The sequence below is a fragment of the Glycine max genome, chromosome 8 (genome assembly GCF_000004515.6).
Source record: "Glycine max cultivar Williams 82 chromosome 8, Glycine_max_v4.0, whole genome shotgun sequence".
NCBI lineage: Eukaryota > Viridiplantae > Streptophyta > Magnoliopsida > Fabales > Fabaceae > Glycine > Glycine max.
In genome coordinates this window covers 43,101,442-43,125,481 of record NC_038244.2, presented here as the reverse complement: position 1 = coordinate 43,125,481, position 24,040 = coordinate 43,101,442, and the positions used below count along the sequence as shown (strand labels likewise).

Below are 24,040 nucleotides of genomic sequence, written 5' to 3'. Positions count from 1 at the left end.
AAAGAACTCTTCAAGAAATTTTCATTCAAAATCATATTAGCTTTTAACATATAAGTTTAATTTATTTGATTCCTAAAGTATTTTGTATGTTTTGGCTTCTCATACCCTCTCTTTAATTTGGAGTATACGCATTTTATTTTTTTTTTGTTTATTCTGCATGTTCCTTTTCAAGATTACTCATAATATAAGTGTTTTTGAATTGGTAGGCTCTGGGATTTAAGTGTCACGGACGGCCTTGGAATTCAGCATTGTACCTTCAAGTCTCCAAATAAACAGAATATGTGGACCTATCTTAATTTCTTTAGCAAAGTGATAAAATTAACTTCTGAATTAATGGTAGTGATGTAAGACATTTGGCTTTTTGATTCAATGCCTTCTTAGATACATCATGTTTGCACCATGTTATGAGAATTCCTCTTTCAATGAATAAGGTCTTACCATACATTGAAATTTGTTTTCTATTTGTGAATGAGGAGAAAAACAATTTGTCACTGTATAACTTCTGGATGAGAAGAATTTTTTTTTTATATATAATTTTGGTAAAATTTCCTTTGCTAGTGTTTTCTCGTGGATGCTTCCATTTACTACACTAAAATCATTGTAACAAAATTAACAATGCAACATTTTCCTAAAGCGACTATGATATAGATATTGTTTCCAATTCCAGAATGTCGATCATTTTATTCTATAAAGATACCTTTTTGGTTATATTCAATTTCTGCAAGGAATAACACTCTCTAGTCTTTACCAATCATTTAATGATTAATAACTCATTCTACAAATACTTTTACCAATTTTGAATTACGGTCACTTTTTTATTCTCTTATTTTCAAGTAAATCCTCATTGTAAAAGTCTAACCAGTAATCACCTAAGTTGAAGAGAATTGCAAGCCTTTTAGTTTGGAGTGTCATGGATACAATTTTGGTCCATTGTTTTAAGCACTTCGAAGACAATAGATGGAATGTTGACCCTTTTCTGTAAAAAATCATATTAAATTATATATGTAAATTGTCAATAAAACTAAAATTTTCACAAATGGTTAAAACTATTATGAAAAGTAAAAAAAAAAAGGAAACTTGAAATGAAAGCATTACTATAAGCTTTATTTACCTGGAAAAATTAATAACAAGAAAATTATGATTTTTGTAACTGTATATCATTGCATATAGTTGAACAATTAAATTTAATTTTTCACAAAATGTATGCATACCAAGGTAATTACCAGTGAAAGTATCATCTTTATTATATTTTTCATTAATTAAGGATATACATATTAGTTAATTCAGAATATATCTTCCCTATCATTGACGAAGAAGGGTCAAGGAAAAATAACTTTTCAAAAAAGCATTTTTTTTGTCAAGAGGTTTTTTTTTCTTTTTAGAAAAGGTATTTGAAATTAAATATTAAACAACTGCCATATAATAATAATAATAATAATAATAATAATAATAATAATAATAATAAGTAGACTAGTAGAAGTAGTATTAGTATTATTAAATGTAATTAATATGATTATCATACTTTTTTAGTTGTCCGAAGAAAAAAATTCTATAAATTTAATTTAAGTTGTAATTTGAGCTTTAAGCTAAGCTTACATGGGTCTTTTCTTACATTTCTTTAAAATTAGTGTTAGCCTCTTGGAATAAACTCAAAAATAGAGATGTCATTATTCATTTAATAGACAAACTTGAATAAATTGAAGAGTTGCTCTTGTTAAAGTGTGAGTAGACCATTGCCCCCTCTTTTTGGTTCTCATCTAAGGTTTCAATACCTTTGTTGTGAATTCCTATTTAACTTATCACTTTCTAAGAGTGTAGCGCCTTCTTTCCCCTTTTTTTCTGTCTGTTCATCTTTTCTATTTTTTGTTGTTATTTCAGTTCTCTTGTTCATTATGTTGTCATAATATTAATTTTCGTTTGAAGTAGTTTCGCATTATTTTCTTCTGTTACATTGCTTCTTATTTTATTTCTATAATTCTTGACATGTTGGCCCTTAATTTGTATGTTCCTATATCAATACCTTGTCCAATTGTGCTTCAACCTTCCTCCGAATCCCTTACTGCACATTATCATACAAAACCAAAACACATCCTCCAACTTTTTCTCCATTTTTGAAATATTTTTCTCATCAATTCAAATCCAAAAGTTGTCCAAAAATATACATAAAATAATGTTGAGATACAAGTGTGAGGAAAAATTCCACATCGAATAGAAGTGAAAAGGTTGAACACCATATAAGTGAGGAGAAGATCATAAACTTGAGCCTTAACAAATAATATATCTTACTATTTGTCATTCTCCATTTTTTTTTCATATACACTCACATGCTAAGTCTTGTCTCTTGTCAATCTTGATCCTCTTGCTTAATTTCCATCTCCTCACTCTCAATGTTGTGGACCCCTCATCCTCACCACCACTCTTTCCCTCTGTATAATTTTCTCTCTCATCTCTTTACTCTTTTTTTTTTCTTCTAAAAATCACATTGTAAATTATTTTATGATTTTAGGTTAATATTATTTGTGTTTTTAATTATGTATGAAATATTTATAATATAATCAATATTCAAAATTTTAAATAGAACCGAATTGCATGAGTTTCAATGTCTATTTAATTCAAAATTGTTCAGAGTGAAATAGCGAAACTTATTCGGTGGCTAGTTGATACATTTAATCATGTCAGCAACCCAAACATATTCGGTCCCTGATTCAAATAAACAAATGTCTGTCTCAAAATCAATCGCTATAATATTTAGAATTCAATTTCAAAATTTAAACCACCTTGTGCTATAATTTCGGTCGCAGATATGGTCGCTATCTTGAACATATGATGAATTGCATCAGTTGCTAAAGCAGTCGCTGTTTGTCATCAATGTCTCAGTCGCTACTTCGCATTTTTCTACGTATAAAATAAAAATATTTTTCAAAAATTACATAACTAATAATGAAATATACAGGACCAAAATTGCTTAGCTAATAAAGAAATTGTACTTGAAGTCCATTATTATGTCATTCAAAGACATAAGCTGTGGGTATCTAAATGAAACGACAAGTAAATATATATGTATTGAAAGTTATATTATTGATACTATTATTATAAGTAAAAATAAACTTTTTTAACACATGAATTTAACAAATGATTTTTTACAAACTAACTATAGAAAAATACTTACATTATAAAGATAAAATATTTAAACATAAGAAAAAAATATCAAACTAATATTTATTTAAGCCATTGAGTGATTTACTCAAAAGTACACATACAAATTTAAAACAACCTTTTTGTTCCTGATCATCAATTTCTAGACGGCTCACACAATATTTCATATGGTAACACCTTACTCAACTATCTCATTGGTTAGAATTTTTCACCGGTCAAAATCTTCCGTAAGTAATCCTTTTCGAGACCTCGACAATCTGCTTCTGTTGCTTTCAAGATTAATTATTGTCCCCACAAACCAACACGAGAATTTTCAACCTATTTTATCCTCACTTACACACTTTCTAAATTTTTTTTTTTGGAAGTCACACATCTCATTACTATTTCAAATCAAACACATTCAATTTTGGAGTTTTTAAGTGATAAACTACCAAAAAATAGATGTATCTTCTTGATATAGATTATATCAATTAATTCCTTTAAATCATTCTTAACTTTATAATTTCATACCTATATAGTTGCTGGATTCCTCTCTTTTTAGTGTGATTCATCTTCGGAATGTTACTGTGTAGATATCACATAGAGAACAATGACCACTCGTTTAAAAAAATGATAATATTGTTAATATTGACAATTAATTCTTGGAGTAATTAATTGGAGGATTAATAAAAGAGCAATGAAACTTAAACAAAAATAACTAATAATATTATGTGGATGTTGTCCTACACAATTAATTATATGTTAAGTTATCAAGATATACACAATCAAAAAGAGTTGTGTTTTTTATTTGAGCAAAATGAAACGCAAAGTACATTGAAAATTTAGTCTACAACAAAATGCTAACTAAATTACTTCAGTAAAATAAAACATTTATATATATTTATTTTTCAATCATAATCTCATTAATAAATATTGACAATTGATATTATTTATCTTAACAAAATACACACATTATTTTAAGAATATTATTTACAAGAAATCGTATATAAAAAACTACAAATTAATACAAGTTTTATTTCTTAACATATTTTTTTTATAAATTTAAATTACATTTTTTAATAAATTCAAATGAGAATTCGTAAAACTCACGGGTATTGTATTTAGCTAGAGCAGAAAGAATGAATCGTGTCTATCAACTTGTGTCGAATTGAGCTGATAAAATATTGATTCGAATAAAATCATACTTATTTAGGCCAACCCATCATGCTGGAGTAAAAAATCATGGGTCTAAATTCAAACGGACATATAATTTTGACCCAATATTTTTTTTTTAAAAAATATATAAATTTAGTCTAAAAAAAGTAAAATAAATGACCCAATTTGAAACAGTCCAATAGGCCATCAACCATCAACCCTCACTGGACTTCTAAAAATAAGGTTTATATAGAATATGGACTAATTCAACTCAGTTCGTTTTTCACACTCTGAACCCACAGATCTATTTTGTGAGCTTTATATCTAGTTAAAGCATGCTTCTTTGGTTTCTTAGTCTAAGGAACGATTTCTTTCGAGTTCTTCAAAGTGACGTGGTAGAATTGATTTCTTCAACGTACACAAAAAAACCATTATTTTCATAGAATTTGTACTCTCCAACCACAAGAACAACAAAGTGAAGAAGCAAAGGAAGAAGGTGAATAGTTCCAATAAACCAGATTAAATAGATGAAGCAAACGCAGAGATGAAATTTCACAAAAAAATTACATTTTTTCCAAACAGATCAAATCACTCAATGCAATCTCATCTCATAATAAAATACAAATCAAATTAAAGAGTACCTACCATGACCGTGAACAGAGTATGAATAGTAACCATGACTCCAACGATGTCGTTTCGACCAACTTCGAACATCGTGGATTGCGCATGCCGGTAGCAAGGCAGTGGGTGGTGTTGCACGTGACTGACGTTGGGGTCTAGGTTGGGTGGTGGTGCGATGAGGGAACACGACGATGTTGGAGGACGGAGTGAGCTCTGGCTCGATGAGAAGTTTAAGGAAAGTGAAGAGATGGTGGGGTGGGGTGGCATTAAAAGTTTGAGAAGGAGTGGGAGGGGAAGGTTTCGGAGAAAAAAGAGACTAGAGAGAGGTCGATGCCGGTATGTCCAGGTTCCGAAAAAAAAAAAGCTTTTTGAAGGAATAAAAGAAAACAGTAGTGCAAAAGGATATGAACCCTTTTATCACAATTTTTTTTTTAAAATTGTGGATATTACTGTTGTCAATGAGGATATTACCGTTCTAAGACTATTTTTTTTTTTAATTCGTTACATACTCTTTCCTATAAATTTGAGTCTTGTTAATGGAGTTTTGCTCACAATATTTTTGTTCCTATTTTTTTTTTCTTGTTCCTATCAAGCTTCAATCTTTTTTATTTTTTCTAAAATGGATCTCAATCAATTTTTTTAATTGATATTTAAAATTTTCTTTAATTATTCATATTTATTATTTATATATATATATAAACTAAAAAATGAATTAGTTATTTTATTTGAATAATAATTAAGTTATAATAAGAATATATATAAATATGTAGATTTTTTAAAAATTTCTTAGCATTGGATTAAAATTTATGTATAATTTTTTTAGAAATAACATGACAGATGAACCATAAAAAGTATTACAAGAACCACAAAGTATTTTAGGCATGAGGTGTGCCAAAATCTTTCTATAATTAAAGCATTCCAACTCAGCTCATGCCACCTTAAAACCAACCCAGTACTATTCTGTGTAGTAAACTCAAAAGTAGTCACAACGCATGCCACATGTTTCACATGCAAATGCAAATTAAAGTTCTTCATCACCCAAGTGTTGTGTGATGGATTTGCTATTTTGAGCACCAACCCGTGTTGCCCAAAATGCTTGTCCCTTCTGTTCAATTTCCACAATGTCCTTTTGTAGCAGCAAATATCTGAGTTGTTATGAGCTTACATAACAGCTAGGACTTAGGAGGAACCATTGGCTCTTGGAGTTATTCGGAACCGCAAATTTAGCAACCACTCCACCACTCTTCGCTGCCATAGTTCGACCACCCCCCGTCGCAGCCTCCACCACCACCGTCATAAATTACTTCCTAGTTACTACACGGTAACAATTTTTTTTATGGTATAGTTTATTTGGAACTCAGGAATAATTAACCTGTGCATCAAGGAGTTTGATACACACACCCCATCTTAACGTGTATATGCATAGAGTATTATTATCTACCACGTACGTGGACAAAAAAATTAAGCAATTGGCCTATGGGGAGAAAATTTTAGCAAGAGGGGAGAAGTTGATCAAGTAATTTCTCTAATTGCCACCATTAAGATTTTGGAAGGAGAGTTGGAGTTTGATGGAGGGTATGGCAATTAGTGATGATGCAAGCAATGGTGAAAATGGATTCCTGGCAATGTTTGGTGGCGATGAAAGTGGTGGTGGTGGCAGTGGCGGTGTCGGTAGCGGTGGTGATCAGGGTGGTGGTAATGTGGAGGATGTGGCTCTGAAGAAGGGTCCTTGGACAACTGCAGAGGATGTTATCCTCATGGATTATGTGGCAAAATGGTGAAGGGAATTGGAATGCAGTTCAGAGGAACACAGGGTTGAATAGATGTGGCAAGAGTTGTAGGCTTAGATGGGCTAACCATTTGAGGCCCAATTTGAAGAAGGGTGCATTCTCACCTGAGGAAGAGAAGCTCATTGTTGATCTTCATGCACAGTTTGGGAACAAATGGGCCAGAATGGCTGCTTTGGTATGCATTTCCAGAAAGCAATTTTTTTAATGAATATATAGTATCTACAAATATATCTAAATTAATCAAAAACTCGAGATACAATAAAATTATGAATTATTTATTGACATGTTATGTTAAAGGTTTAACATGTTTGTCAGTGCATGGGAACCTGGTGAAATTTAATATTAGTCTTTCAGAAGAAAAAAAAAAAACTTTGTTAATTTTGATTCTGGTAATTTAATTGCCATTTACTAATAATGTGACATCTATTTAGATATGTCTTGTTAAAGTGATGGCTGGTGTAACATGTTTAATGTTAGACATGTCATATTAAAGTGATGGCTGGTAATAACATGTTTAAATATTAGACCTGTCATATTAAAGTGATCCTTAATGTAACTTGATTAAATATACTCTTTCATTTACCTGACATGTTATGGTCAAATTATGTTTCTGTCTCTTTCATTTGGTTTAACATCTGTTGAGAAAAAAGATATGCATATAAGTTGAAAATTTGAAACACATCAAGTTAAAAGTTAGCATGCGAAATCATATTTGAATTTAGATTTTGAACTGTGGTTTGTTTTGTTGTTGTTGTTTGTGACATAGTTGCCTGGGAGAACAAACAATGAAATCAAGAACTATTGGAACACAGGGATCAAACGCCGCCAAAGGCAGGGTCTCCCTCTCTATTCAGATGAGCATGATCAACACAATCGTTCCACAACACCAACCCCTCCAACCACACCTTTCCCATGCCTCACCCCAACAGGATCAAACCCCGACATTGCCACAAGTTTTGAGTTGTTCAATCAAAACCAACAACAACATCATCAACAACAACAACAATACCAATACCAACAACAACAACAATACCAACAACACCCTCTGTCTCCAACTGCATCTCATCATTCCCCTCTTAGTTCCCCTCTCCAACATAGACAACCCTTCACCTCTTCATCACCTCACAATTTCTTAGACCATTCACCTCTTCCACTCTCCTCATCCTATTCACCTTCCCCTCTCTCCTTCACCTTCCAAAGACCAGCACCAATGCTAAGCACCCCTCTTCGCTTCAAGCGCTATTGCGCCTCTCCAAGCTACAACAACAACAACAACAACAACAACCTCTCTGACCCTCCTCTCACCACCCAATTCCCTCACCTTGATGGATTCAGGTTCCCTGTTTCTTCAGGCTTCTCTCAGTTTTTTCAGCCCTCTTTGTTAGACTCCGATCGAGGCGTTTCTTCTTCCTCCTCCTCTTTGGCTTTCCAACCCAAGTTGGAGCTCCCTTTAAGCCAGTACTATAAACCATCCCAAGAGCAAGACATTAAACTTGACATTGAGTTCAATGATCCTTCTTTTCAAAGTAGTAGTAGTGGCTTGATGGGGGATCTTCTCTTCGAGGCTCAGGCAATGGCTTCGGGCAAGAACTCAAAGAAACGAGGCTACTTGAGTTTGAATGAGGGAAATAATGTGTTTAATGCATGCTGAAGCTTTGAGGACTTTCCATCTAGCTCTCTTTATGGACCTTCCTCAACTTCTGGTTGGTTTCTTGATAGATAGTTACTAGTTTACTACTTTGTGTATCTTTGCTTCATTCTTTTTATTTTTATTTTTATTGTTGTTTGATTTATTCGAGTTCATTTATTTGTTTTGGACAAACTGAACCACAGTTACTTAAATGTTTTGTAGTAGTGTTCTCCAATCAGAATTGGAATTTCATCATGGTAATCCACTTAATAAAATGTAAGTCATAAAGATGAAACTTCAATTCTGATTTATACAAGAAGACTAGTACTAAAGCACCTAAGAAACTACTCTGTTATGTTCTACTTGTTTTTTTTATGATGCATTGTTAATGTTACACTTTGCTTTGAGAGTTTGAATGTTGTACTCAGATCTTGTCTTTGACACACTAATCAGTAGTTTGGCTCTGATATCTAACATAGAAAATGATTGCGCTAATTTTTGCTTTTCATTTTCTTTTAGTCTCAACAACCTTTTCTACCAATAATGTGCTGTGTGGTGAATTGATTTTTAATTTGCGCTGCCAAGTTTAGTTTAGACGGAGAATCAAAGAAATCCTAAAATTGGAATGAAGTTGGTTTAATTAACTATTCCTTTTAGCTGTATACATGCTGAATGGATGGTAGTCTTCGGCATGTTGGAATACAAAAACATTACTTTATTGTGGAAAACAAGGAATGTACTATTTTTTAGTCTACCTAATTGCTACATGTGCCAGTACTATTATTAATTTCTTCTATGATTATTCTTAATATTATCTTAAAAACTTTTGAAAAACAATGGATGCTACTCTTGGGACAATTAACCTGGTCTCTGCTAAGGTTGATCCGGATTGAAATGGTTCCAAAGTTGTGTACCAAGATAATTTTGGAACCTATTTTATAATGTTAATGAAGAAGTTTCGTGTTTGATGCAAATGATATATGTCGTTGTTTGAAACCGTTAGACTAGCCATTGATTTTTTCTATATTACAGCTTATAACTTAGGACATATTTGATTCAAATTTCTTATTTTACGTAATTATTATAATCAAGGGATATATTTGATACAACTAGTTAACTAACTGATAGCTTCTGGATTTCGAGGTCCAGACCCTCCACAGAAGAGATGAAGAAGAAGAAGGTAATTAAGGAAAAATATCTTCTCATTGCCTTATGCTTTATTTACATGATATTATATAGATGGTCTAGTAACAGAATTATGCTGAGCTGTCTTTTCGGGAATAATTCTAGAATATGCATATAACAGAATTGCTTGTCATTATCCTTTGAATGAGTATATATTCGTAATTTTCCTATTTGTTAGGCATAAGGCTAAGTATGATGAAGTATTCTCTCCTAAACATAATCCTTTAGATAATTGGGCTTGAGAACCTTCCTTTTGGGCTTTCCTTCTCTTTGCACCCCTCTATCCTCTTCTCCCATCTTACTCAGATCATCTTCTTCCTCAGCGTCTTCCTTCCCAAACTCTGTGTTCTCTGTACTCGTATCACTAACTGTCTTGGGCATAACCACATCACATGACAAAAATTAGGAAGTGTTGTACTCCACTTGGCGATCAGCTTTATTAGATGTAGCTATTGGGTAGCTTGGATTGATAATTGGGATAAGCACTTCAGTTTATCTTTTAGAAAACTGTGGTACATGCTCTTATCTTATGTTTAGGAGAAAGTAAATTGTTAAATAATTCACTAAATTCAAATTAGACCTCGTCAAACTCATTGTACTCTAGTATTGTATTAAGTTTTTTTGGGTTCAGTGTCTATTGATAATAGATTATACTAATCCAAAGGGGATGAGGACAGGCCAATTATTTACCAGTTATAGTTGCTGTCATGCTTTTGTTTCAAATTGGTTTCATCTGGCATCTAAATTTCCTATCCCTTTTTCCTTTGCACCAACTGCAATTTGTTCCATCATCACTATATGTTGGCAAGAAAAAAATGAATTTAAAGTTTCTGTGAATGTGAATGATGACAAAAGAGTGATTACAAATACAAGTGTTGGATGTCTGTATCTTCTTTTAAGATTCTTGTAGAGGTAGGGCATATATTTTGACATTTGTTAATGTTTTTCAGGGAGATGTTAAAGAACCTCTTCCCTGAACTGATATGTAAATGATTGGCATTATTCTTTAACAATAGTTCATCAGTGTGTATGCATATATGGAATCAATTGTCTACATTCCAATTAATTTTCAATTTGCAGGCAGTGGTCGGTAGTATCGATCCCCATAGAGTGTATGTAAAGGATCATAATGATGTGCAATTGAAGACCATAAGGGTTTCAAATTCAGGTGAAGAGCTTGCTTTTTCTTTTCCTTTATTTTATATTTTATGGCTCTGAATTATCTAAATTCTTACTCTAATAAGAGTCTAATTAATAAGAGGCTGATCTGACCTCTTTTAAGGTGGTCCTAAAGAATTATGCCTACCAATTGTTTGAATTTGAAGTAGGGACTTCTTATGTTTGTACTCTATCATATTGAGCTGTATACAGTACTCTATTATGGTATTGGGGGTGGAGGGTGGGGGAGGAAATGTGCTCTAGTGTGCAGTAGGGTAATTAGTTTCTAATTCGATTTCTAGTTAAAGTAAATAAGGTCTGATAGTGCTCTTTTATGTGAAATATATTAAATTTAAAAATATTCAAAAACCATTTTATGTTGTTTCAGGTCCAAATGGAGAAGAATATGCATGGTATCAATGTACAGTAAGTTTATTTTATCTCTACTTGTATGTAATTAGTGCTGCTGGTTATGTTTGCAATACTAGAAGGGGACTACGATCATCACTTTCCTCGTGCATCTAGCCTTCTATTTTTTTAGTCAATGGTTATCATGAGATTCTAATTCATGGATCTCTTGGAATTTCTTTTGATGTGAAAAAATGAAGATAGTTAGTCATTTGACTTCTTACTTCCTGCAGTATTAATTTATTTTTCTTATCTCATTACTTATGTTTATTGTAAGGTTAATGGGAAACGAGAAGGCCGGCCAGTTGGTGCTTATGAACTAGCAAAAGCAGTTGAAGAGTTTGGCGCCGGTGAAATACTACGTAATTGCATTGATTGCGATGGTAAATATAATTTTGTATCCTTTAACTATATTTCACTATATTTTCTTTTCACTAAGTGCAGTTTGGTTTTTTCTTTGAACACTACTCCAAATGACATTGTGTAATTCATGTAATTGGCCTTACCTAATGGAATAAGGCTTTTGTCATTTACTTGTAAAAGCAGTTTTTTTTTAATTAATTTTAAAAATTATTTATTTTCAGAATTTTGACTGTTGTCTAGACCATTTTCATCATCCATAAATTTTATAAAATAGAATGACTTTCTTATTTGCAATATATGGACACTAAAGGGGGATAAAAATGACTTTCTCTTTTCTTGAACTATTTTCAAAGGTGTGATGAGTGATGACTCATTACTAGTCCAGTCTTCACAATTGAGGGAGAGTAAAATAAGATATATGCCCTCTACCTTGACCCTCTACCTGTTATGCGGAATTGTGGATTAATATTATCAGTATAGGTATGGGTATGTCCTCTATTTGATTCATTCTTAAGGCTGTTTTAATTATTTCTTATGTGCAATGAGATTGGAGTGTCTTGTTGCATTCATGAATTTTTTTCTTGTTCGTTGTTATGTTTTTGTCTAAATTTTCCTATTTCTGTATGATCTTTTATTCTTCCTCCTATTTGTACTTTCCCTCTTTTTACTCTTATAAACATTTTTCTATTTGAAAAAATGTAAGACATTTTGGGGTAATTTGATTATATATTTAATAAAATGTTTCTTTTATTCTAATTTCATTTTACTTTTGTCAATATTTCAGGTCAAGGAAAAGGATTTGATGTAGATTTAATTAAATTGATATCAGATGCTGTAAGTATCCCTGTTATTGCAAGTAGCGGTGCTGGTGCTCCTCAACACTTCTCTGAGGTGTTCTATAAAACAAATGAAACAGTAGCACTTGCTGCCGGCATTTTTCACAGGAAAGCGGTATTGCTTCTGTTTTGGTAATTTCTTAATGCTGATGGGAATGATTTTGATTTGTTAACCATGTTATGTTACGGATCAATTATTGTATTGATTCATTTTCATTTATTATTATCATGTGTGTGTTTGGATAGTTCTGAAGCAAAAATTTCTATGATATGGATTTTTTAGTGCTTCTTTGAGAAGATACTGTTTCTTTTCTTGAAAGTACCAAAACTTTACTTTTTTAATAACTTGTCTAATTATCTGAAATTTTTTTAGGCAATTTTCGGTTTTAGAAAACCCTTTGTCTTTTAAAAATACCACAAACAACTATGGGATCATTTGGTTTGAGAAAATGTTTTTTATTTTCAGTTTTTGCTTTCACTTTAAATTATAAAAATGCTATTTTATTTTCACTTTGTTTTGTTGATTTTAAAAGTTTGTACGGTAAACAGTAAAAACAACTTGTTATTTCCTGTTTTCACTATTTTTTATGCAATTTGTTTTTTTTAAAATGAACAAAGTGAAAGCAAGGTAACATTTCAAAAAATGATAACAAAACGTTTCCCCAAACCAAATCATTTTAATTGCAGGTGCCTATTCAGTCGGTAAAAGAGCATTTGTTGAAGGAAGGCATAGAAGTTCAAATTTGATCATAAGCATTTAAGTGGTAAAATTTTGAGATGCACTTCATAATAAGCAGCACTATCACTCTGACCATTTGTTAGTACAAAATTGTTTCATGTGTCACCTGTATGGTATAGTGTGTGATGTTTCTTGTGGGTTTGATATTGGTTATGGTTATTTGCTATGTATATATTTAAGATGACGAGACACTACTCAAAATATTTTTAATATAAAAAAATATATTGTACGTTCTGATGTCACATACTCACATGTCTATGATTCCGGCCAATATATATACAAATCAGCCAAAGATTTTCAATTTATGACAAGAGTTAATAAAACTCTGGTGGCACGTAGATATTAGTTTGGCTTAGGACTACGCAATCGTAGTAATTTCATACTATATACCTATTCAGCAAAAGGACAAGTTGATGCAGTATATAGGTACTTGTCGTATTCTCTTCCAATCAAAATTATAATTTATTTCAATAATAAACATAATAAAAGTTTGCATTAAAAGTTAACATAGATTATCAAACTAAAACTCTAATTCTGATTAAAGTGCAATACCAAAAATGCGAAATTATATACAAGTTTGGGGGCAAACGAACCTTTAGGGTAATCTTTTTCTAAATTATTTAAGAACTCGTAAAGTAGAAAAGGAAAAAATAAGTCATAAAATGATTTTAGTTCCTTTCTGAATATTTTAGTTCCTTTCTTCCTAAGTTTTGTTCAGTAAAAGTAAGCAAAATATTTACATCCATCGGCAAAGAAACATCTTAGAAAAGTTTTTTTAAAAGATGCTCAGAATTACGTGTATTTCCAAAGTGTGACATTTTTTTTTCTATTGGTAAATTACAATCACAATCTCACTGGGTACGCTCCTGCAACTTGCTCCTCACTAATTCTTTTATTTGTTTAATTACATTAACAGATCAGCAATAAGACAATCTCATTGACTATGCCCTACGTGCAACTTGCTCAATAATTGAACGCTAAAGAATGACCAAGGGAAAGTGAATGTCTTCCTCTTGAAAGACACACTTTACTTTCTTCTCATCTCACTCTCAACACATAACAATAGCAGAAACTAGATCTATACTAAGATGCAGAAATTGCAAGAAATTGCAGTGTCCTTGGCTGTTGATTATTTGCTTCCACCCTTAAAGAAAGCAGTGAATTCAGTCATGGAGGTTCCAAAAGATGCTGCAGACATGAACGACAAACTTGATGGGATTCAAGCCATGATTCATGATGTCGACAAGATGGCAGCAGCTGAAGAAGGCAACTCACGTGATGGTCTCAAAGCAAAGGTGAAGCAGCTGGTGGAAACATCTTTTTGCATGGAAGATATCGTTGATGAATACATTATCCATGAGGAAAGGCAGCTTGCTGATGATCCTGGATGTGCATCTTTACCTTGTAAGGCTATTGATTTCGTCAAAACTACGGCCTCTCGTCTTCAATTTGCATACATGAACCAGGACGTGAAATCAGAATTTCGTGGGATCAAGGAGAGGAACAAAACTGAGGATTGCTCCCAAATTCAATCTTCTGGAGGAAACCAAAACATCACCTTCGACAACCTTCGAATGGCTCCTCTGTTTCTTAAGGAGGCTGAGGTTGTGGGCTTTGACCGCCCTAGACACACATTGGAAAGATGGTTGAAAGAGGGGCGGAAAAAGCTCACTGTTGTCTCTGTGGTAGGAATGGGAGGAAGTGGAAAAACTACTCTTGCCAAGAAAGTTTTTGACAAAGTCCAGACACACTTCCCTCGCCATGTCTGGATCACAGTGTCTCAGTCATACACCATAGAAGGGTTGTTGCTCAAGTTTCTAGAAGCAGAAAAAAGAGAGGATTCTACAATGGATAAAGCATCGTTGATACGTGAGGTGAGAAATCACTTGAGCCACAATAGGTATGTTGTCGTGTTTGATGACGTGTGGAATGAAAATTTTTGGGAGGAAATGAAATTTGCTTTAGTTGATGTTGAAAATGGAAGTAGGATAATAATCACAACCAGGCACCGTGAGGTTGCAGAGTCTTGTAGGACATCTTCTCTTGTTCAAGTGCATCAGTTGCAACCTTTAACTGATGACAAATCTTTCGAATTGTTTTGTAAAACGGCATTTGGATCTGAATTAGATGGGCATTGTCCAAACAATCTTAAGGGCATATCAACTGAAATTGTTAAAAAGTGTGAAGGTTTACCACTAGCTATTGTGGCCACTGGTGGCCTTTTATCTCGCAAAAGTAGAGATGCCCGTGAATGGCAAAGATTTAGTGAGAATCTAAGTTCAGAATTAGGAAAGCATCCCAAATTAACTCCCGTGACAAAGATTTTGGGTTTAAGTTATTATGATTTGCCTTACCATCTCAAACCATGCTTCTTGTATTTCGGAATATATCCGGAAGATTATGAAGTTGAGTGCGGGAGATTGATTCTACAATGGGTAGCTGAGGGGTTTGTCAAATCTGATGAAGCGGCACAAACTTTAGAAGAAGTGGCAGAAAAATATTTGAATGAGTTGATCCAAAGAAGTTTGGTTCAAGTATCTTCATTTACAAAGTTTGGCAAAATTAAAAGGTGTCGTGTTCATGACGTAGTACGTGAAATGATCCGCGAGAAGAATCAAGATTTAAGCTTTTGCCATTCTGCTAGTGAGCGTGGGAACTTGTCCAGAAGTGGGATGATTCGTCGCCTAACAATAGCATCTGGTTCCAACAATTTGACGGGAAGTGTTGAAAGCTCGAACATTCGATCACTTCATGTTTTCAGTGATGAAGAATTGTCAGAATCCTTGGTAAAGAGTATGCCTACAAAGTACAGGCTATTAAGGGTGCTTCAATTTGCAGGTGCTCCAATGGACGATTTTCCGCGCATCGAAAGTTTGGGGGACTTATCATTTTTGAGGTACTTAAGCTTATGTTCGAAGATAGTCCATCTTCCAAAATTAATTGGTGAGCTGCACAACCTTGAAACATTGGATCTAAGAGAAACTTATGTGCATGTGATGCCAAGGGAGATCTACAAGCTTAAAAAGTTAAGACACCTTCTGAGTGATTTTGAAGGGCTTAAAATGGATGGTGGCATTGGAGATCTAACATCCCTACAAACACTACGTAGAGTGAACATCAGCCATAATACAGAAGAAGTAGTAAAAGGGTTGGAAAAACTTACACAATTAAGGGTGTTGGGCTTGACACAAGTTGAGCCAAGATTCAAAAGTTTTCTGTGCTCCTTGATAAACAAGATGCAACACCTGGAGAAGTTATATATTACTACAACAAGTTATCGTACGAAGATGGATTTGCATTTTGATGTATTGGCACCTGTACTTCAGAAGGTTCGTCTTATGGGGCGGTTAAAGAAGTTCCCAAACTGGGTTGCCAAGCTCCAAAATCTTGTTACGTTGTCCTTGTCATTCACCGACTTGACACATGATCCATTGCCACTACTTAAAGATCTACCAAATTTGACGCACCTTAGTATACTCCTTCATGCATACAATAGTGAAGTTGTGCAGTTTCCAAACAGGGGGTTTCCAAACCTAAAGCAAATACTACTGGCAGATTTGTATCAATTGAAATCCATCGTAATTGAAGATGGAGCATTGCCTTCTCTCGAAAAGCTCAAGTTATTCAGGATTCGCGAACTGACAGAGGTGCCTCGTGGTATTGACAAGTTACCAAAGCTTAAGGTTTTCCATTGTTTTCATATGTCAGATGAATTTAAAGAAAGCTTTAATCTCAACAGAGGACAACGTCGTCAATGGATAATAGAAAGATAGTGGGAATGAAAAAAGTCCGTCTTTCAAAGTGAGTGTTTTGTTATTCTTAAGCTGAATATAAATGTTATTGCAATTGTCAACTCTTTACACTATCTTTAAATGAAATTTTATTAAGTGGATTTTTTAAGTTTTTTTTTTCAGGATTATGTTATTGTCAAATATTTATATAAAATTTTATTTCAATGTAAGAAATATATTGTTATAATTTTTTTATTTTCACTAAATTATGATATTGTTTGGTGTTGTTATCTATGTATCATATAAATATTTTTTTTAAGAAATTGTTTCTTGTAAAAAATATAAATCTTATTCTTAAAAAATTCATTCTATTATATAAATTTACTCGCATACAGAAGAAACAACAAGAAACAATTTCTTTACTTAACAAACTCTTCAAGAAATTTTCATTCAAAATGATATTAGCTTTTAACAGATAAGTTTTATTTGATTCATAAAGTATTTTGTATGCTTTTGCTTCTCATACCCTCTCTTTAATTTTGAGTATATGCATTTTTTTTGTTTGTTTATTCTGCATGTTCCTTTTCAAGATTACTTATAAGTGTCACGGACTTCTACTTGAATTGGTACTTTGGCAACAATAGCGTTGAATCATCATGAAAACTGCCTTGGAATTCAGCATTGTTCCTTCAAGTCTCCAAATAAACAGAATATGTGGACCTATCTTAATTTCTTTAGCAAAGTGATAAAATTAACTTCTGAATTAATGGTAATGATGTAAGACATTTGGCTTTTTGATTCAGTGCCTTCTTAGATACATCATGTTTGCACCATGTTATGAGAATTCCTCTTTCACAGATGGTAAGACCTTATTCATTGAAAATCTGTTTTCTATTTCTGAATGAGGAGAAAAACAATTTGTCACTGTATAACTTCTGGATATAACTTCTGGATGAGGAGAATTTTTTTTTTTTAATTTTGATAAAATTTCCTCTGCTAGTGTTTTCTCGTGGATGGTTCCATTCACTACACTAAAATCATTGTAACAAAATTAACAATGCAACATTTTCCTAAAGCGACTATGGTATAGATATTGTTTCCAATTTTATGATGTCAATCATTTTATTCTATAAAGATGTCTTTGTGGTTATACTCAAATTCTGAAAGAAATAACACTCTCTATAGTTTTTACCAATCCTTTAATGATCAATGACTCATTCTGCTAATGCTTTTACCAATTCTTAATTACCGTCACTTTTTTATTCTCTTATTTTCAAGTAAACCCTCACTGTAAAAGTCTAACCAGTAATCACCTAAGTTGAAGAGAATTACAAGCCTTTTAGTTTGAAGTCTCATGGATATAATTTTGATCCATTGTTTTAGGCACTTCGAAGACAATAGATCGAATGTTAACCCTTTTCTGTAAAAATCATATTAAATTATAAATGTAAATTGTCAATAAAACTACATTTTTTACAGATGGTTAAAACTATTCTGAAAAGTAAAAAAAAAAAAAAAAAGGAAACTTGAAATGAAAGCATTACTATAAGCTTCATTTATCAGGAAAATTATAGGGTAAATTAATAACAAGAAAATTGTGATTTTTGTAACTGTATACGATAGCATATAGTTGAACAATTAAATTTAATTTTTCAGATAGTGTATTCATACCAAGGTAATTACTAGTGAAAGCATCATCTTAATTATATTTTTCATTAATTAAGGATATACATATTAGAATATGTTCCCTATCATTATTGACAAAGAAGGGTCAAGGGAGAATAACTTTTCAAAAAAGCATTTTTTTTGTCAAGAGGTTTTTTTTTTCTTTTTTAAAAAGGTATTTGAAATTAAATATTAAACAACTGCCATATAATAATAATAATAATAAGTGGACTATTAGTAGTAGTATTAGTATTATTAAATGTAATTAATATGATTATCATACTTTTTTTGTTGTCCTTTAATGAAGAAAAAAATTCTACAAATTTAATTTAAGTTGTAATTTGAGCTTTAAGCTATGCTTACATGGGTCTTTTCTTACATTTCTTTAAAATTAGTGTTAGCCTCTTGGAATAAACTCAAAAATAGAAATGTCATTACTCATTTAATAGATAAACTTGAATAAATTGAAGAGTTACTCTTGTTAAAGTGTGAGTAGACCATTGCCCCCTCTTTTTGGTTCTCATCTAAGGTTTCAATACCTTTGTTGTGAATTCCTATTTAACTTATCACTTTCTAAGAGTGTAGCGCCTTCTTTCTCCTTTTCTATCTATTTCATCTTTTCTATTTTTAGTTGTTATTTCAGTTCTCTTGTTCATTATGTTTGAAGTAGTTTCACATTATTTTCTCCTGTTATCTTGCTTAATTCTTATTTTATTTCTATAATTCTTGACATGTTGGCCCTTAATTTGTATGTTCCTATATCTATACCTTGTCCAATTGTGCTTCAACCTTCCTCCGAATCCCTTATTGCACAGTATCGTACAAAACCAAAACACATCCTCCAACTTTTTCTCCATTTTTGAAATATTTTTCTCATCAATTCAACTCCAAAAGTTGTCCAAAAATATACGTAAAATAATATATCTTACTATTTGTCATTCTCCATTTATTTTCCTATACACTCACATGCTCAGTCTTGTGTCTTGTCAATCTTGATCCTCTTGCTTAATTTCCATCTCCTCACCCTAAAGGCAGCTGACCCCCTCATCCTCACCGCCACTCTTTCCCTCTGTATAATTTTTTCTCTCATCTCTTCACAATTTTTTTCTTCTAAAAATCACACTGTAAATTATTTTATGATTGTAGGTTAATATTATTTGTGTTTTTAATTATGTATGAAATATTTATAATATATTCAATATTCAAAATTTTAAATAGCGACCGAATTGCATGAGTTTCAATGTCTATATTTAATTCAAAATTGTTCAGAGTGAAATAGCAAAACTTATTCGGTGGCTAGTTCATACATTTAATCAGTCGCTATAATATTTAGAATTCAATTTCAAAATTTAAACCACCTTGTGCTATAATTTCGGTCACACATGTGGTCGCTATCTTGAACATATGATGAATTGTATCAGTTGCTGTTTGTCATCAATGTCTGGTTGCTACTTCGCATTTTTTCTACGTATAAAATAAAATTATTTTTCAAAAATTACTTAACTAATAAAGAAATATACAGGACCAAAATTGCTTAACTAATAAAGAAATTGTACTTGAAGTCCATTATTATGTCATTGAAAGACATAAGCTGTGGGTATCTAAATGAAACGACAAGTAAATATATATGTATTGAAAGTTATTGATACCATATGGTATCAATAAACTTTTTTAACACATGAATTTATCAAATGATTTTTTACAAACTAACTATAGAAAAATACTTACATTATAAAGATAAAATATTTTAACATAAGAAAAAATATTAAACTAATATTTATTTAAGCCAGTGAGTGATTTACTCAAAAAAGTACTCATTCAAATTTAAAACAACCTTTTGCAATGTTATTGTTATCAATTTCTAGATGGCTCATACACTATAATATTTCATATGATGATACTTTACTCAACTATTTTATTGGTTAGAAGTCTTCACTGGTCAAAACCTTCCGTAATCCTTTTCGATATCTCGATAATATGCTTATGTTGTTTTCAAGATTAATGATTGCCCCCACAAATCAACACGAGGTCTTTTAGTATTTTGTCTTCACTTACATACACACTTTCTAAATTTTTTTTAGAAAATCACACATCCCATAACTACTTTAACTCAAATACATTTAATTTTAGAGTTTTTAAGTGATAGACTACGACTCTAAGATTATTTATTTTTATCATTACATAATAGGTGTTGATGGAGTTTTGCACACAATATTTTTGTTCTTATCTTTTTTTTTCTTGTTCCAATCAAGCTTCAATCTTTTTTATTTTTTTTAAAATGGATCTCAATCAATTTTTTTAATTGATATTTAAAATTTTCTTTAATTATTCATATGTATTATTTGTATACATAAAAACTAAAAAATAAATTAATTATTTTATTTGAATAATAATTAAGTTATAATAAAAATATATATAAATATGTAGATTTTTTAAAATTTCCTACTGTTTCTTAGCATTGGAATAAAATTTATATATGAATTTCTTAACAATAACCTGAGATTAGGGTGGACCATAAGTATTACAAGAACCACAAAAAGTATCTTAGGCATGACGTCTGTCAAAATCTTTCTATAATTAAAGTATTCCAACTCAGCTCATGCCACCTTAAAACCAACACAGTACTATTCTGTGTAGTAAACTCAAAAGTAGTCACAACGCATGCCACATGTTTCACATGCAAATGCAAATTAAAGTTCTTCATCACCCAAGTGTTGCCCAAAATGCTTGTCCCTTCTGTTCAATTTCCACATTGTCCTTTTGTAGCAGCAAATATCTGAGTTGTTATGAGCTTACATAACAGCTAGGACTTAGGAGGAACCATTGACTCTTGGAGTTATTCGGAACCGCAAATTTAGCAACCACTCCACCACTCTTCACTGCCGTAGTTCGATCTCCCCCCGTCACAGCCGCCACCACCACCACCGTCATAAATTACTTCCTAGTTACTACACAGTAACAATTTTTTTTATGGTATAGTTTATTTGGAACTCAGGAATAATTAACCTGTGCATCAAGGAGTTTGATACACACACCCCATCTTAACGTGTATATGCATAGAGTATTATTATCTACCACGTACGTGGACAAAAAAATTAAGCAATTGGCCAATGGGGAGAAAATTGTAGCAAGAGGGGAGAAGTTGATCAAGTAATTTCTCTAATTGCCATTAAGTTTTTGGAAGGAGAGTTGGAGCTTGATGGAGGGTATGGCAAACATTAGTGATGATGCAAGCAATGGTGAAAATGGATTCCTAGCAATGTTTGGTGGCGATGAAAGCGGTGGTGGGGGCAGTGGCGGTGTCGGTAGCGGTGGTGATCAGGGTGGTGGTAATGTGGAGGATGTGGCTCTGAAGAAGGGTCCTTGGACAACTGCAGAGGATGTTATCCTCATGGATTATGTGACAAAAAATGGTGAAGGGAATTGGAATGCAGTTCAGAGGAAAACAGGGTTGAATAGATGTGGCAAGAGTTGTAGGCTTAGATGGGCTAACCATTTGAGGCCCAATTTGAAGAAGGGTGCATTCTCACCTGAGGAAGAGAAGCTCATTGTTGATCTTCATGCACAGTTTGGGAACAAATGGACCAGAATGGCTGCTTTGGTATGCATTTCCAGAAAGCAATTTTTTTAATGAATATATAGTATCTACAAATATATCTAAATTAATCAAAAACTCGAGATACAATAAAAAAAATTATGAATTATTTATTGACATGTTATGTTAAAGGTTTAACATGTTTGTTAGTGCCTGGGAACCTGGTGAAATTTAAAATTAGTCTTTCAGAAGAAGAAAAAACTTTGTTAATTTTGATTCTGGTAATTTAATCGTCATTTACTAATAATGTGACATATATTTAGATATGTCATGTTAAAGTGATGGCTGGTGTAACATGTTTAATGTTAGACATGTCATATTAAAGTGATGGCTGGTAATAACATGTTCAAATATTAGACCTGTCATATTAAAGTGATCCTTAATGTAACATGATTAAATATACTCTTTCATTTACCTAACATGTTATGGTCAAATTATGTTTCTGTTTCTTTCATTTGGTTTAACATCTGTTGAGAAAAAATATATGCATATAAGTTGAAAATTTGAAACACATCAAGTTAAAAGTTAGCATGCGAAATCATATTTGAATTTAGATTTTGAACTGTGGTTTGTTTTGTTGTTGTTTGTGACATAGTTGCCTGGGAGAACAGACAATGAAATCAAGAACTGTTGGAACACAAGGATCAAACGCCGCCAAAGGCAGGGTCTCCCTCTCTATTCAGATGAGCATGATCAACACCATCGTTCCACAACACCAACCCCCTCCAACCACACCTTTCCCATGCCTCACCCCAACAGGATCAAACCCCAACATTGCCACAAGTTTTGAGTTGTTCAATCAAAACTAACAACATCATCAACAACAACAACAATACCAATACCAACAACACACTCTGTCTCCTACTGCATCTCATCATTCCCCTCTTAGTTCCCCTCTCCAACACAGACAACCCTTCACCTCTTCATCGCCTCACAATTTCTTAGACCATTCACCTCTTCCACTCTCCTCATCCTCTTCACCTTCCCCTCTCTCCTTCACCTTCCAAAGATCAGCACCAATGCTAAGCACCACTCTTCGCTTCAAGCACTATTGCGCCTCTCCAAGCTACAACAACCTCTCTGACCCTCCTCTCACCACCCAATTCCCTCACCTTGATGGATTCAGGTTCCCTGTTTCTTCAGGCTTCTCTCAGTTTTTTCAGCCCTCTTTGTTAGACTCCGATCGAGGCGTTTCTTCTTCCTCCTCCTCTTTGGCTTTCCAACCCAAGTTGGAGCTCCCTTTAAGCCAGTACTATAAACCACCCGAAGAGCAAGACATTAAGCTTGACATTGAGTTCAATGATCCTTCTTTTCAAAGTAGTAGTAGTGGCTTGATGGGGGATCTTCTCTTCGAGGCTCAGGCAATGGCTTTGGGCAAGAACTCAAAGAAACGAGGCTACTTGAGTTTGAATGAGGGAAATAATGTGTTTAATGCATGCTGAAGCTTTGAGGACTTTCCATCTAGCTCTCTTTATGGACCTTCCTCAACTTCTGGTTGGTTTCTTGATAGATAGTTACTAGTTTACTACTTTGTGTATCTTTGCTTCATTCTTTTTATTTTCATTTTTATTGTTGTTTGATTTATTCGAGTTCATTTATTTGTTTTGGACAAACTGAGCCACAGTTACTTAAATGTTTTGTAGTAGTGTTCTCCAATCAGAATTGGAATTTCATCATGGTAATCCACTTAATAAAATGTAAGTCATAAAGATGAAATTTCAATTCTGATTTATACAAGAAGACTAGTACTAAAGCACCTAAGAAACTACTCTGTTATGTTCTACTTGTTTTTTATTGATGCATTGTTAATGTTACACTTTGCTTTGATAGTTTGAATGTTGTACTCAGATCTTGTCTTTGACACACTAAGCAGTAGTTTGGCTCTGATATCTAACATAGAAAATGATTGCACTAATTTTTGCTTTTCATTTTCTTTTAGTCTCAACAACCTTTTCTACCAATAATGTGCTGTGTGGTGAATTGATTTTTAATTTGCGCTGCCAAGTTTAGTTTAGACGGAGAATCAAAG

General features: G+C 32.7%; 2 protein-coding genes and 2 pseudogenes across 16 annotated transcripts in view; all 4 read left to right on the top strand.

The window, feature by feature from the left end:
* Window positions 1-16,912, top strand: part of LOC100798933 (disease resistance protein RPM1) — a 25,879-nt gene extending 8,967 nt beyond the window's left edge. For 13 of the 14 annotated variants that reach the window (XM_041004738.1, XM_041004734.1, XM_041004731.1 and 10 more), the window contains one exon: window positions 15,917-16,912. In XM_041004738.1, the coding sequence (XP_040860672.1) occupies window positions 15,917-16,793 (877 nt within the window). In that variant the 3' untranslated portion in view covers window positions 16,794-16,912. Of the gene's footprint in view, window positions 1-206; window positions 462-15,916 lie in introns of those variants that run through there. The other variant, XM_014779405.3, reaches the window with a different exon arrangement.
* LOC106799813 (imidazole glycerol phosphate synthase hisHF, chloroplastic-like) lies at window positions 6,079-12,578 on the top strand (annotated as a pseudogene).
* The window catches only part of LOC102661118 (disease resistance protein RPM1), a 25,237-nt gene continuing 12,551 nt past the window's right edge, over window positions 11,355-24,040 (top strand). The window contains exon 1 of one of the 2 annotated variants that reach the window (XM_041004721.1): window positions 11,355-11,465. The gene's annotated coding sequence lies outside the window, so the exon portion shown is untranslated. Of the gene's footprint in view, window positions 11,466-11,832; window positions 11,926-24,040 lie in introns of those variants that run through there. The other variant, XM_041004723.1, reaches the window with a different exon arrangement.
* Window positions 21,254-24,040, top strand: part of LOC102660893 (transcription factor MYB97-like) — a 3,708-nt pseudogene continuing 921 nt past the window's right edge.